The sequence below is a fragment of the Pongo pygmaeus genome, chromosome 21, assembly GCF_028885625.2.
Source record: "Pongo pygmaeus isolate AG05252 chromosome 21, NHGRI_mPonPyg2-v2.0_pri, whole genome shotgun sequence".
Taxonomy (NCBI): Eukaryota; Metazoa; Chordata; class Mammalia; order Primates; family Hominidae; genus Pongo; species Pongo pygmaeus.
Window position 1 is genome coordinate 39943288 of NC_072394.2, and position 14143 is coordinate 39957430.

Sequence of the window (14143 nt, forward strand, 5' to 3'; positions counted from 1 at the left end):
ATAAAACCTCACGACAGCCCTGTGCCTTGGACAGGCAGTATTCCTACTATGCTTCCTAGAAGGAGATTCAGAGGTGAATACCCAGCACAGGACCTGACAAACTAGCCTACACTGTCTCAAAGGCCATGGCCATGGGAGCACGTGCATATCTACAACATGGAATCACGCCACTCCCGGCACTTCTAGCCATCACCTTACATCCGGCTGGTTGGACAGCCAGTCTTATTTATTTTTCCACTTGAAATGCCATAAGGGGTTTCACTATTTTTACTTCAAAAGCAGCACCATAAAAATCCTTGATGATTAGAGCTCCAGCTGTCTTAAGTTGTTTGTCAAGGGATCGGTTACTCAAATCTCCTATGGAGGGAAACAATTTCAGGCGAGAAGCCATGGGAGCTGAGAAACGCAAATGTCTCATCTCTGAAAACTTTCAGACTCCCCCCTGTTCACCGCCTGTCCTGCCCCCTGCTCCCCCTCCCCCATCCCCACCATCTGCTCTCCAGAAAGCAGATCAAATTTTCGGGCTAAGGTACTCTGGCGCCAAAGACTCAGCCCCTCCATGCTTCCCCCTGCCCCCCACCAACTCCGAAATCCAACACCACGACCCAAATGGACTGCAGCCACATAAAACCACAAAGTAAAGTTTATAAAGCTTTATTAAACATTTCAAACAGCTGTGCAACGAACACACCAAATAAAAGCTCTAGAATAGCAGTCCAAACGTTTCACAAGTATGGCCTCACAGTCCCATTCCCTAGATGGACTGCCTCCAGTTCTGTTCTCTGCCTGGCCCATCTCTCTTTCCCCTCAGGCAAGAGAGAGATGGATGGATCAGACTGAAAGGACAGGCATGCTGATCTCCAGTAGGCAGGGGCCAGGAGAAAGTCTCGTTTGCCAACACTTGTTACTGAAGCGCAGAAAAAGCAGCAAGTGACAGTCACAAAGTCTTCCGGGGTATTCTTCATAATGTACAGTCTATATGCGAAGGAACGAAGAAGCTCCTGGAGGGAGGATGATGGCCACTGCTCCCCTCTGTCTTGTCTGAACCACCTCGGAGTCCAGTGTGCTGGTCACTCTGCAATCCCCATGCTAAATAAAAACTGTAGCGGCACCTACCATATATAGCTAGCTATTGCTAAACCTCAAAATCAGAACACGTTCGATAAAGCTTCTTTAAAAGGAATATACACATGTATTTGTACACACACACGCACAGGGCACACCAAAAAATATCCAAACATCTATCAAGGGGATCATGGCCGTTATGAAACACACAGGTACTCTCCCACTCACTCAGCTGGGGACTGCTAGAACTACGTGAACACACCATACTTCAATGCTGCAGAGCATGCACGGGAGACACAATGAGGCCCCCTCCTTGGGACAGTTGAGAAAGGCAGGAGGAAGGGCAAAGGAAGTGAGGCTGGGCGGGAAAGCATGAGCCCAGACACCCAGGTGAAAGAGCAACATCTATCTGTTGCTTCCTTTCTTAAAAATGAAGTGGAGAAAATACTGAAGATTTGTGGACAACTAACAGTCAAGACATGTTTCTGTCTAGCCTGCTGAACAAGGAAAGAAGGATGAAAAAGCGAGGCTCTCGGGCGTCAGCAATCTCTTCGAATTCGAGATAAGTGCAAAAATGAGTCCTGTCTTGGACAGGTACTCCCCAAAAAAGGAAAAGGGTAGAAGAGAAATAAAGGGAAACCAGAAGAGGGACTGAGGAGTCAGTAACATTCTGGGAAGGAAGGAGACCCTGACAAGGAGGGGTCACAGAGGTGACAATGAGACTGGCATTTTATCTGCCCCAGGTCACATTGGGGCGGTTGACCAGGATGGACCCAGACTCCTCGCAGTAATGAGGCGAGGGGGGTGGTCATGCGGCCAGCCAGGACCTAGATGGGGACAGAACACACACAACCACAAGACCACCCACGACTATAGGACTTTACAATAAAAGCACCGGTCAGTGCCATTATTCACATTATAAGGATAAAACATCACAGGCCAAAAAGGCGCCGTCAGGAATGTGACACCCGCGAGGCTGCGGGATTTGAAACTCCAATGCTTTATGACCTATGTCAATGCCTCCCCTCCCGTCTTCTGCTTCCTTGGAAAGCTAACAGGGCAGGCCGTTAGGTGCCCACAACGCCGGGATCATGCGCCGATTCTGGAAGCGGGGAATCGGAGCAGTGGTACAGGAAACAGTTTCCCCAGCAGCTATAGCAGATAAGGAACAGGGCTGCCAGGAAAACCAAGGCACAAATTGTGCAAGGCTTCCGTTCCAGGAGGAAGCTGAGCAGGTAGAAGCCCATGAACATGGAGTGGCTGAACCACAGGGCGGGGTTGAGGGGCTTGGGGATGAGGAGGACAGGCAGCAGCCACTGGAGGCAATACATGATCTCTGCCGGGCAGGGCCTTCACCAAGGCTGCCGGGCACCGCTGCAGGAACCGACCTAATGGGAGCCAGCGGGCGCAGGCGGCTGCCCTCCGCTTTCTTCAACCCTCACTCTCCAGGAGCTGAGCCGCTGTGCTCTCTGGCTGTCAGCCCGGGATCACCAAGGCAGCAGGGATCCTGAAGAGAAAAGTCAACACAACAGACAAACAGACAAAGAACAGACAGACAGACAAAAAAAAAAAAAAAAAAAAAACACAACAACAAAAAAAACAGGAACAGAATGTATACTTATTTGGGAAAATGGATCATGGTTAACAACAGCAAATGTGAAATGCCCTTTCCTCCCTGCCCACCCGTGAAAGTTCTACTCCTCTCCAAGTCACTAATTCGGGAAGCTTCCTGGGATGTCTCCCCGGGGCTTCTCCTGGGGGATCGGGGAGAGGGCTCTTTGGCACGGTTTCACACAGTGGACTGGCTTTGCCTGGGCCCTGCCCAGCAGAGATCATGTATCGCCTCCTGGGGCTGCAGCCCGTCCTCAAGGGGCCCAGACCTCACAATACCGCCCAGTGGTTGCCAAAGGACGACCAAGGGCTCCCTGCTGTGCCCCCACGTGGTAAGGACAGGATTCTGTATCTAGCATCTCTCACAGCCATAGGTGCTCAGGCACTGAGTGCAGAGTTAAAGCTGTTAGCGGGGCACTGCCGGCCACCAGACCACAGGCAAAGGATCCTGAGGCAGCTACAGCCTCGAAATATTTTAAGATGGCAGCCTAGGCTAAGCTTGCCTTTTTCAAATAGCCCGGCGTCACTTTGCCAGAATCTGCCAACTTCTCCGAAAGTCAAGGTAGAAAAAAAGTCACTATGCTACTTTGTCCAAACTGAAGTCGCTTGGATCATTACACCTCCATCTGCTGCTGGCACTGTATAGAACCTGACCTCTGGGAGCTTTTAATGAAAATTAATTTTCTAGCCACATAGGGGCAAATGCCAGTTGGCCCCTGGGCCAGGCAGCTTGCTGGAAAGAGGTGCTTTCGGCTGGCCACCGGTGCGCGGGGACCACACTCACAAACCGCATTCCGGTCTTCCCGCCCGCAAAATCCGCGCTGTGCGAGGGACCCACAAGGGTCTGAAAGGGACCCGCCTCACTTGGAAACGGGGCTGCGGTAGCCACAACCCTCCGGTAGCGGTAGCGTAACCCCTTTCGGTGATCCAGCCGCCCAGCGCAACGGGTACAAAGAACCCCACTGGCTAAGGCCGACCTACCAGGGCTTGGGGGAGGGGAGCGGAAGGCAGAGGTCGAAACGACCTGTCCAGCAGAAAACTATCCCCGAGCATATTCCAACCACTTCTCCGCAGAGCTCATTCCTTCCGCGCATACGAAGGGCGCCAATCCTTCCTGTATCCCTCCCACAGATACCGGGTGACTACTGCTTTTGCGCCCAAAGCGCAGTGCCCTGGCTCAGCTCCCTACGGTAGCGACCTCCACCGCAGATTCTCATCTCCTCGCTACCGTAAGAGAGATGTAAAGAATCAGACGGGTTACGCGCTCAGGCACCCTCATGAAGCTGAGGACCTGGGCTTTCAACTCATTCAGTATTAGTAAAAGAGCGCCGAGCACGGGCCTATTATGCCAAAGCTTCTGAAAGGGGCACCACGTTTTTTGCTCTATGGGGCAGATGACCCCTCCCTAATTTCGGTTTTCCATCCATCCCCAAGGTAGGCTCTGGAGTGGCACCGGAGACTGAGCTCAAATTTGCAGGCCAGGGACTGGGGAGAAGGGCGCCACACTAAGAGACCTGCACCCCCATCCTCGCCCTGTACTCTACCCAGAGTCATGGTACCCCTCCATTTTAAAGCAAAATCCAAAAGCAAGCACGGCGGAATCTTCTGGAAGGGGGCTAAGATGGAACTCAGGAGGCGGGGGTCGGTATGGAAAGAGCAGATGGATTATTTTTTTCCTCTCCTGGCGAATGAGGAGCGCCCCCAGCCACCCCTCCTCATAAACACCCCCCAAGGCGCGCATGCGCACTTAGGTGGCGGGCGGGTACTTAAGGCGCGGCCACCGCGGCTGCGGCAGTGCGCCCAACAGCGGACTCCGAGACCAGCGGATCTCCGCAAACCCTCTTTCTCTACCACCCACCTACCACTCTTGGAACCATGGCGGCAGTGGCGGCAGCCTCGGCTGAACTGCTCATCATCGGCTGGTACATCTTCCGCGTGCTGCTGCAGGTAAGTCTGCCGGGGTTTCGGGTGGGAGAGGGTTCCCAACTCGCGCCCCTAGAACCCCCAAGACCGCGTCGCGATTGCCGCTTCCCGGACCCGTCCTATTCTGATTGCCGCGATCCTTGCCTGCCCAAGTGCCGCTGCCGGCACCGCGCGCCCCCTGCCCATTCCCTGCGCCGTCCTCCTCGCGCTGACCCTCCCTAGTGCGCCCGCGCCTGCCCGGGAACAAAGACTCGGGGCGCGGCGGGCGACCGCTGCGGACGATCACCCAGGCATTTAGCGACCTACGCGGTAAGAAAAACCCGCTACACCCGGACTCGACCCCAGGAGGGAGGCGGGGCACTACTGTGTTGCAAGACTTTACAGCTCGCAGAGTGAAAATTTTCCACCTTAAAAAATTGCGCATTGCGGAGAAATTTTATTTAAAAAAACATATAGCGCTTGCGGGGGTGGAACAAAAAATAAGTTAGAAAAAGGCACTTCTCAGAAAAAATAAAAATTACTTCGCAAAAAAAAAAAAAAAAATCCTACAACCAATTAGAGAAAAAGTAGTTCACAGGAAAACAGAAAAACGCGCATTGCAGGAAAAATAAATCGGAGAAAAGCACTTGGCAGAAAGAAATGCATTAGATTAAAAACGCACTGCAGAAGAAAATTAGACAAGGGAGCTAACGGAAAAAAATGGATCGGGCAAAAACGCTTTAAAGAAAAAAATTAGAGGAAAAAGCCCCTCGAGAGAAAAATAGAAGGGGAAAAAAAGCGCTTCCAAAAAAGGACAATTGCTTTACAAAAAAAAAAAAAAAAAATCAAAAAGAGACAAAAGCGCTTTGTGTAAAAAGAGATAAATCAGAAGAAAGCGCTTTGCCCATAAAATCATTTACCCTAAAAGCTCCCTTTGCAGGAAGAATTCCCTGCTAAAGGAATCCTTTGCCAAAGGAATCGCATATTTCCTTCAAGGTGTTCCTGGAATGCTGCATTTACTGGGTAGGATTCGCTTTTCGAAATCCTCCAGGGACACAGCCCATTGCGAGAAGTGAGGTATACCTAAGTTGTGGGTCCAATCAGCTTGCCGCCATGCAGCTCTCAGCACAGTTGGAAAAGCTCCAGCTGCCCTGACTCGTGGACAAGCTGCGCCCGCGCCCGCCTCTCCAGCCTACGCTAGATGGGCGGGCGGGGCAGGGGGTGGGGCGGGGGTGGGCACGGCAGCACCACAGACATGCTGTGGGTGCTCTCCACTAAGGGTGGGTCCTGGGTTTCTCGCCGCAGGTGTTCAGGTACTCCCTGCAGAAGCTGGCGTACACGGTGTCGCGGACCGGGCGGCAGGTGTTGGGGGAGCGCAGGCAGCGAGCCCCCAACTGAGGCCCCAGCTCCCAGCCCTGGGCGGCCGTATCATCAGGTGCTCCTGTGCATCTCGACCAGCACGGGAGCCAGTGCCGCGCAGGAATGTGGGGTCCCCTGTGTTCCCTCGCCAGAGGAGCACTTGGCAAGGTCAGTGAGGGGCCAGTAGACCCCCGGAGAAGCAGTACCGACAATGATGAAGATACCAGATCCCTTCCCAACCCCTTTGCACCGGTCCCACTAAGGGGCAGCGTCGAGAGTGGAGGGGGGATAGGGGGAGCAGACCCCTGAGATCTGGGCATAGGCACCGCATTCTGATCTGGACAAAGTCGGGACAGCACCATCCCAGCCCCGAAGCCAGGGCCATGCCAGCAGGCCCTACCATGGAAATCAAAACACCACACCAGCCAGCAGAATGGACATTCTGACATCGCCAGCCGAAGCCCTGAATCTTGGTGCAGCACCAACCGCGTGCCTGTGTGGCGGGACTGGAGGGCACAGTTGAGGAAGGAGGGTGGTTAAGAAATACAGTGGGGCCCTCTCGCTGTCCCTTGCCCAGGGCACTTGCATTCCAGCCTTGCTGCATTTGCTCCCTCGATTCCCCTTTCCTCCTCACTGCCTCCCAAGCCCATCCTACTCCAAAATAATGTGTCACTTGATTTGGAACTATTCAAGCAGTAAAAGTAAATGAACCCCACCTTTACTAAAACACTTTCTCTGAACCCCCCTTGCCCCTCACTGATCTTGCTTTTCCCTGGTCTCATGCAGTTGTGGTCAATATTGTGGTAATCGCTAATTGTACTGATTAAGTGTGCATTAGTTGTGTCTCCCCAGCTAGATTGTAAGCTCCTGGAGGACAGGGACCACCTCTACAAAAAATAAAAAAAGTACCTCCCCTGTCTCGCACAGTGTCCCAGGACCCTGCGGTGCAGTGGAGGCGCACCAAAACTTTGTCTCTTGTGATTTCTTTAGCGACATCAACATACACTTCTAAGACTCAGCTGATGTGCCCATTGTGGAACAGGCACACTGCTTGGGGGAGGGAGGAAAAGGAGGGCCATCAAAATTGCAATAAGCTGGGCCCCTCACACACCCAACCCCATCTCAATGCTGTCCTGTGATAAAGGACCATTTCCCCCTCTCTCCAAAGAGAAAGGCTGACATCTTCACTTGTGGTCCTGGAATAAGGGACCACTTCCCCCTCCCCAAAGGGATAGGTGCTTTACTTGTGGTCTTAGGATGAGGGGCCAAAGTAGGTAATCACTTTGGGAAAGATGAGACGAGGGGAAAAAGGTGGGAGTAGCCCTCCAAAGAGGTACTAGGGACCAAGGGGGTGATTTCAGAACACAAAGCCTTACTTCAGGTCTCCATCCAGGAGCCCCAAGGAAATGAGTACTGGGCAGGGTGGACAGTGGCTTAGACAATGAGAACAGGATAAGAGGTGCAGCGTGGCGCCTTCTCCACCCAGCTTAATGCTGCAGGCCCCATATCCACCAGGACCACTACAAAGACAATCTGCCTGGCCTTGCTACTCTGCAGGGTCTCCTGGCCCCACCTCACCCCAGAAACCTCTCTCCCCAATACTGGGTTTCTGCTTTTCCCAGCACCAGCCTCCTTATTCTTAGGGATGCTTACCAGGTCCCTGGCCCTGGGCTCTCCCCTGCCATCACATCAGGGTGGGCAGTGCTCGGCCTCGGACTTGTCTTCCTCTCCCACTCCCCAGTGAGTCAGGGCTCTTTCTACATGGGGTCAGCTGACTGTCTCACCAAATGGCCCTGCCGCCTGTTCAGCCTTGTCTCTGGCTTTATGTGTCCCTGTCACTACACACCTGTTGCTGGGTCAACACCAAGGGAGGGAGTTGGAGGGCCATAAATCTCTCTTCCTGCCACTTCTTCGAATCCCTTAGTCACAGCTGTCACAAATACTTCTGGAGCACAAAGTACCTTGCCCCCTTAAGCCTGATCATGTTTCCCTCCCCTAAGCAAGCCCTTAAGTTTCTTAGCCCAATCACCAGCACCTCTAAAGGCATCTAAAACTTCATTTGGTATCAGAGAATTATAGGCGTGGGGAGTTGCAGATCCCGGTCCTGGTCTTGGCTTTGCCATCAATCAGCCTAGGGAACCTGGACATGTCACCTTATACCCTTCATCTTCAGTTTCCCTCTCGAAGAGGGCCTCTGAGATGCCAGTGAACCCTAACACGATAGAAACTGCCATCGCAGTGGCAATCAGGACTCATCAGGACTCGGAGAGGATGCGCAATCTGAGACTTCATCTTTCTTAGGCTGGGTGGCTATAGCTGCTACCATAGCCTGAAGGTGAGGCAGGTCTCCTCTTGCCCCAGTGTGACTCATCAGCAGGCACACCTCCTCCCTTCTGAACCCCGTATCTTGGCAGGCCTCAAAACTGGGAGTTTCTGTGGTTTTCCACACTAAACCCAGATAATCATGAACATACCAACTTGTGTTCTCCATGAAGGCTGACCCTCCCTTCAGAGCTTTTGAGGGATATGCCCATAGCCCCACTGCCGTTGATGCTCTAACCTCAGCCCAAGTGACAAGGTAGCAGATTTCAGGGAGGTGGGCCAAAGCAGCATGGTAAGAGCTGGCTGCTCTGGACACAGCACCTCCTGTGCCCCCACTTAGAAGACAAGAGGCTGCTGATAGCCCCAGAGCTTTCCATATCACCTTGGCAAAGCCCTTTTCCTCCATCCGTCCATCAGCAGGGCTGTGAGTGTGGCAAGGTGAGATGACAGATTTCCAGGCAAGGGCTGCCCTGGTGGCCTGCACCTGCATGTGTGGGCTTCAATGTGCAATGTCCACTCCCCATTTGCATCCTCCACCCACAAAACCTCATGTTCTGGCAGCAAACTTAACCCACCAGAGAAGACAGTGCATTCACTTTCCATCCAGTGCAATGCCATGCAATGCCTAGATGGTCCAAACACACCTTGTTTATAAAATTTTTTCCACAAACTATACCATTAAACTTTTTATTCTGATAGAGAGCAATGCGAAGAATTGAAAATGACTAGTGTTTTACTGCACAGCCCTTAGTCACAGTGCTGAATGTCCCCTTTGCCTGAACCATCATTGCTCCCAGAAGACTTTGCCCCCACAAGGCCAAGGACAGAGCAGATCGGTTGGGAAGGAATTGGGAATAGCTCTGTGGGACTCCAGCAACAGGTGAGAGAACCTTGAGACTAATGCTCCAGTATGTTAGTTTCTTAGCCTAACCAGCTGAAGTTAAGTCCAGAGGTGTTTAGGTACCATGACTTTTAGGGGTGCAGGGTGCTATGTGACACTGTTACCTTTATCTGTGGAATATTTGAATTGTCACTGAAGGAAGGGATGTCTGCTGTCAGGGAAGGGCAGGGGCAAGTTCCTTGAGCTTGGGCAACAGATTACTGTTGGATCGGGGAGCAGGTTTGCTGTGAGCCATTTACTAGATATCTATTTTGAAATGTGTATCTCCTCAGGAGCCAACACCCCAAAGGGAGATTCTGAATTTGCAGTTAACTTCCCCCCACCGCCCCCACCCCCCCTCCAGAGATTTAAACATGTGCACTCATGCACATACACAAAACACTAGTCAAACAACAATCTCTTTTCCCCCGTGACCTCTGACTTCCTCTATATGCCCCAGAGACATGTTGTCACCATCTTCCCTGGGAGTGATCCTGTTTATCCTCCCCTCCCTGCCTCGCCCTCCCACAGGGCCCATGCCCCTGCAGGATCCAGATTCCTGAGCATTTCCAGAGCAGGAAGTCAGAGGGGCAGGCAACGCGTGGTTCTTGGTATATCGCACAGGGACAGGCTTGAAATGCAATGCATGTGTTTCAAAGATAGGAGAACAACAACAAAAAAAGACAGCCTAACCCAGATTCCTCTTTGAAACAACATATTACAGATTAAAGGTTAAACTGTTTTTGGCAGCAACTCTAACAAGACTAATTTCAGATATGGAATTGACCTGGTCACTGGAAACCGACCAGGCTTCCCGTGATCAAATCTTTTAACAGATTTGCTTGACATTAATTAGTCTCTGATTTAAAACAAACAAGCAAACAAGATCTAACACTTGGCATTAGCACTTAAGCTGGAACTTTTTTTTGGTCCCAGCTTTGGTGTTGCTGTCCAGAAGGCTGACGGGATGACTGGACCATGTCAGGCAGGGCAGAGAAGCCGTCCCCAACACACCAGTTCCCTGAAAGGGAAAGACGATCCAAACCTATAAACAGAAAGGCTGTTTCTTTCCGAGGACAGACCCCAGTCTCCCAACATTTAGCGCTGAAATGGGACACAGAGGCCTGGAAGGAAACTAAAGGAGATTTGGAAAGGGGAAGGAAAAAAACAACTGTCCCCCATCCCCCATGCTTCCTTTCCAGGCCATTAGTGCGCCAGGCATTCCGTTCCTTCAGCTGCCCTTGAGGGCCACTCCCCACGTCTATAGAAGGAAAGGGAAGAGATGTCCACCCTTGATGTAAAGTTGGAGGGAGTAAGAAGCGCCCGCGACTCTTAGCAGAGCGTCAGCCTATCACCCCAGACACCGAAGCGGAGCCTCAGGAGACCCTCTCTCCCCTCACCCCCACGCCCCCCCCGCAAAAAAAGCAACTAAAGCAACGCAACTACACTGATGGGGACCAAGTGACAGGCCCCTCACAAGCTGGGCACCCTGCCATGGAACCCGGGGCCGCAGAGATGGTGGTCGCGCTCCCCAGCCCCATGCCCCCGGCTCTGCCTGTCTCATCCTGCAAGGGCGCTGACCTTGGACAAGGCCAGAGCCAGCACCCAGGGATACTATGACCCACCCCCGGGCTGGGAAGGGACCCCCAAGGCCCAGGCTAGGTCCAATCACGGCAATCACCTGAAGCCGGACAGGGGGGCCCTGCCTTCCCGGGGTATGCGGAAGGAAAACCCCAGTGACGGGGACCCGGAGACGCCTAAGGTGACTCAGAAGGGACAATATGGCGGCGCGGCCGCATGGAGGGCCTCTCATCCCGCCCCAAGCAGGTTGACGCCACGGTACCTGCAAGCCCTGCCATGGCGCCGCCGCCACTGTCGCCGTGTGCCGCAGCCTGCCTCCACCTCAGCTCGCCACCGACGCCGCAGGAAGCCGGGGAGACGCCCCCTTAGTCTTCTAGTCGAGCCGGCCGAGGACCCATCCTGGGATCGGGCTGTCTACCGCAGACGCCTGATCATACGGCCCGAAGAAGGGGCTCACCCTCGCCCCATTTCCCTTAAATATCCGCCACAGACCACCTTTGAGGACTTTGTACGCATTTTTACAAAACTCTGGGGCGCCGAGGTCCTCAAGCCCGAATAATTTTTATCAGGCGAGGTGTGGACAGCCCCGAAGCGCGGCCTGTCCCCTCATGCATATGCAGCAGATTGTGATCTTTACTCCGTGAGCGCGGGGCGGGCCGGGTTGTGTTCCTGTTGGTGAACCCGCTTCGTTCTTGCCCGCGTGGATGGTCCGTGGACTCGGGGAAAACCTTCTCGTGGCTCAAAGTCCACCCCCTCCCTAGCGTTTCATCATGCAGCCAAGGCTCAGGAGCTGAAAGGTCCGGGCTCAGAACTTGGGACTGACTTGGGTCAGGCCCCGGCTCCCCCACTTGCCCGGTACCTTGGGCCAGCGAGCCCCTCGCCCACCCCGACCCGGCTTCTGATGAAATGCCCACCTTAGGGCTTTTATGAGGCTTGAATGAGTCCGTGTAGTCATTTATTAGCTAATTAAGCATATTCCGTGGGCGCGTACTGTACTCAAGCGCAGTGCTAAGGGCAGGTAGAGTGGCTAACCTGGGTCTGTCCCTGACCTCAAGGCGCTGCCAGTCTAATGGCGGGTAGGCGGGGAGACAGTCATATAATCACTGTATATTAGTGACTTTAATCAATACGTAATTACACATCATGGGAAGTGCTGTGAGAAGAAGTAGAGAGTGTTAGGAGAAATTAATGGAGTCCTAATGTAGGGAAAGGGTGGAACCTCCTTGGGAAGATGGCGTTTAGGTTGAGAAACCAAGGACGATTAGGGCAAGAGTGAGAGGGGAAATGTTCTAGGCAGAAAGAACATTTGTCCCAGATCTGGAGCTGGGAAGGGGCAGAGTTAGGGTGAGGTGAGCACGGAAGAAAACAGGTCAGCTACATACTGAATTTGGCTTTTCTCTTGAGAGTCAGGGGAAGCCATTTTCATCAGGAAAAGGACAGCAAATTTGGATTTCTGAAAGGCCACCCAGGCCGCATGGCTTGGAAAGCACTCAGGAGTGGGTGTAGGCAGACCAGTTAGGAGATGGTTGCAGCTTTCCAGACAAAAGCTAATGCTGACTCAGATAGGGTGGTGGCTTGGGGAGGTGAAGGGAAGGGTGGAAGATTGGACGTGGGTGGATGTGGAGGCATTGGCAATAACTCCTCGCTAGGTTTTAGCCTTGAGTAAATGAAAGAGTAAAAGAGTCCTTGGCCAAGACAATAAAGCCTGAAAGAGGAACAGACTGAGGGGGAAGATCAAGTTCGGCTTTGAGAAGTTAAGTTTGAAATGTCTGGGCAACGTGCAGGCAGAGAGGGTGAGTAGGCAGGTTTATGTGACACAGGAGCTGCGAACGGAGGCTGGGGCAGGAGATACATATTTGGGGGCCATCAATACAAAGGTCATGGTGCTGGGTGAGAAGGCAAGTGAAAGAAGGTGGAGAGAAAAGAAGAGGAGGATCCAGGAAAGGAGACTGAGAAGCAGTGGCCAGTGGGGCAGAAAGAGGACCAAGTGAGTGTGGGTCCTAGAGAGGAGGTTTCAGGAAGAAGGGAGTCCTCAGTGGGGCTGATGCTGTAGAGAACAGAAATGGAGCCGTTGGGGTTTGGGAATAAAGAAGGTTGGTGGACTGTATCTTTTATGTTGCAAGTTAAACACACAACTACATCAATTGGCTTAAAAAAATAAGTAGCCTGCCACTCAGTGGCTAGGCAGTGTCATCAAGGACCAAGGTTCATTTTATCTTCTGTCCTCGTGCTGGTTTCATGCTCATGGCCACAAGATGGCTCTCCAGTTCCTGGGGTCACATCCAAAGCAAGGAGATGTCCATTTCTCCTCCAGCTGAGACTCGAAACAGGCCTGAATGTGGCCTCCCACCATCCTGCTGCTTACAGGCTAAAGGATCAATGCATCCATGGCAGCCACACCCAGTATCCAACACTGAATGACAAGAGGAGTCTTGTAGTGGAAGCTCTTGTTTAGAAAAAGAGAGAGCTGGCTTTGCAGATGCCGCCGGGATCCCCATACTATCAGCCATGGTCAGCCCCACCTTGTTCTTCGACATCACTGTCGATGACGAGCCCTTAGGTCCCTTCTCCTTCGAGCTATTTGCAGACAAGATTCCAAAGGCAGCAGAAAACTTTCGTGCTGTGAGCACTGGAGAAAAAGGATTTAGTTATAAGGTTTCCGGCTTTCACAGAATTATTCCAGGATTTATATGTCAGGGTGGTGACTTCACACGCCATAATGGCACTGGTGGCAAGTCCATCTGTGGGGAGAAATCTGATGATGAGAACTTCATCCTAAAGCATACAAGTCCTGGCATCTTGTCCGTGGTAAATGCTGGACCCAACACAAACGGTTCCCAGTTTGTCATCTGTACTGCCAAGACTGAGTGGTTGGATGGCAAGCAGGTAGTCTTTGGCAAGGTGAAAGAAGGCATGAAGATTGTGGAGGCCATGGAGCGCTTTGGGTCCAGGAATGGCAAGACCAGCAAGAAGATCACCATTGCTGACTGTAGACAACTCCAATAAGTTTGACTTGTGTTTTATCTTCACCACCAGACCATTCCTTCTGTAGCTCAGGAGAGCACCCTTTCACCCCATTTGCTCGCAGTATCCTAGAATCTTTGTGCTCTCGCTGCAGTTCCCTTTGGGTTTCATGTTTTCCTTGATCCCTTCCATGCCCAGGTGGATTGCAGAGTTTACGATTATGAAATAAAAACTAACAAAAAAAGAAAAAGAGAGCTGAATGTTGAGAGCAACAAATTCTTGCAGTGCTGACGGCAGAGGAAATTGGTACAGCCACTTTGGAAAACTGATAGTATCTACAAAATCTAAACATACACCTATGCTGTGATCTAGAATTTCCACTCCTAGGTATGTACCCGAGAGAAATGAGTGCCTATGTTTACATGGACACTTGTGCAAGAATGTTCATAGCAGACTTAT

General features: G+C 52.2%; 3 protein-coding genes across 5 annotated transcripts; 2 read left to right on the top strand and 1 right to left on the bottom strand.

Moving 5' to 3' along the window:
* Positions 1-638: 638 nt before the first annotated feature.
* On the bottom strand, positions 639-11084 carry BLCAP (BLCAP apoptosis inducing factor). Its single transcript, XM_054467775.2, has 2 exons — positions 10983-11084; positions 639-2572 (listed from the first exon to the last, which is right to left on the bottom strand). The coding sequence occupies exon 2, from the start codon at positions 2394-2396 to the stop codon at positions 2133-2135; it is 264 nt and encodes an 87-aa protein (XP_054323750.1). The 5' UTR covers positions 2397-2572; positions 10983-11084; the 3' UTR covers positions 639-2132.
* Positions 2975-6903, top strand: NNAT (neuronatin). 3 transcript variants are annotated; one of them, XM_054467776.2, is made up of 3 exons: positions 4385-4623; positions 5575-5655; positions 5884-6903. In XM_054467776.2, exons 1-3 carry the CDS (start codon positions 4552-4554, stop codon positions 5974-5976), a joined length of 246 nt encoding a protein of 81 aa, XP_054323751.1. In that variant the 5' UTR covers positions 4385-4551; the 3' UTR covers positions 5977-6903. The 3 variants fall into 3 exon arrangements, with proteins under 3 accessions (XP_054323752.1, XP_054323751.1, XP_054323753.1); XM_054467778.2 differs by having other exon boundaries at positions 4387-4623; positions 5575-5650; XM_054467777.1 differs by lacking the exon at positions 5575-5655 and having other exon boundaries at positions 2975-4623.
* A 141-nt stretch (positions 11085-11225) lies between the features above and the next one.
* On the top strand, positions 11226-13932 carry LOC129021840 (peptidyl-prolyl cis-trans isomerase A-like). Its single transcript, XM_054467774.2, has one exon. The coding sequence runs from the start codon at positions 13229-13231 to the stop codon at positions 13724-13726; it is 498 nt and encodes a 165-aa protein (XP_054323749.1). The 5' UTR covers positions 11226-13228; the 3' UTR covers positions 13727-13932.
* The last annotated feature ends 211 nt before the right edge of the window (positions 13933-14143 follow it).

What these genes read in the sequence shown, in the direction of transcription:
- BLCAP (XM_054467775.2), bottom strand. Translation starts at nt 2,396, where the DNA reads ATGTATTGCCTCCAGTGGCTGCTGCCTGTCCTCCTCATCCCCAAGCCC.
- LOC129021840 (XM_054467774.2), top strand. Translation starts at nt 13,229, where the DNA reads ATGGTCAGCCCCACCTTGTTCTTCGACATCACTGTCGATGACGAGCCC.
- NNAT (XM_054467778.2), top strand. Translation starts at nt 4,552, where the DNA reads ATGGCGGCAGTGGCGGCAGCCTCGGCTGAACTGCTCATCATCGGCTGG. An exon ending in TCTTCCGCGTGCTGCTGCAG is followed by an intron (nt 4,624 to 5,574) that starts GTAAGTCTGCCG and finishes ATTTCCTTCAAG; the next exon opens with GTGTTCCTGGAATGCTGCAT. An exon ending in GACACAGCCCATTGCGAGAA is followed by an intron (nt 5,651 to 5,883) that starts GTGAGGTATACC and finishes TTCTCGCCGCAG; the next exon opens with GTGTTCAGGTACTCCCTGCA.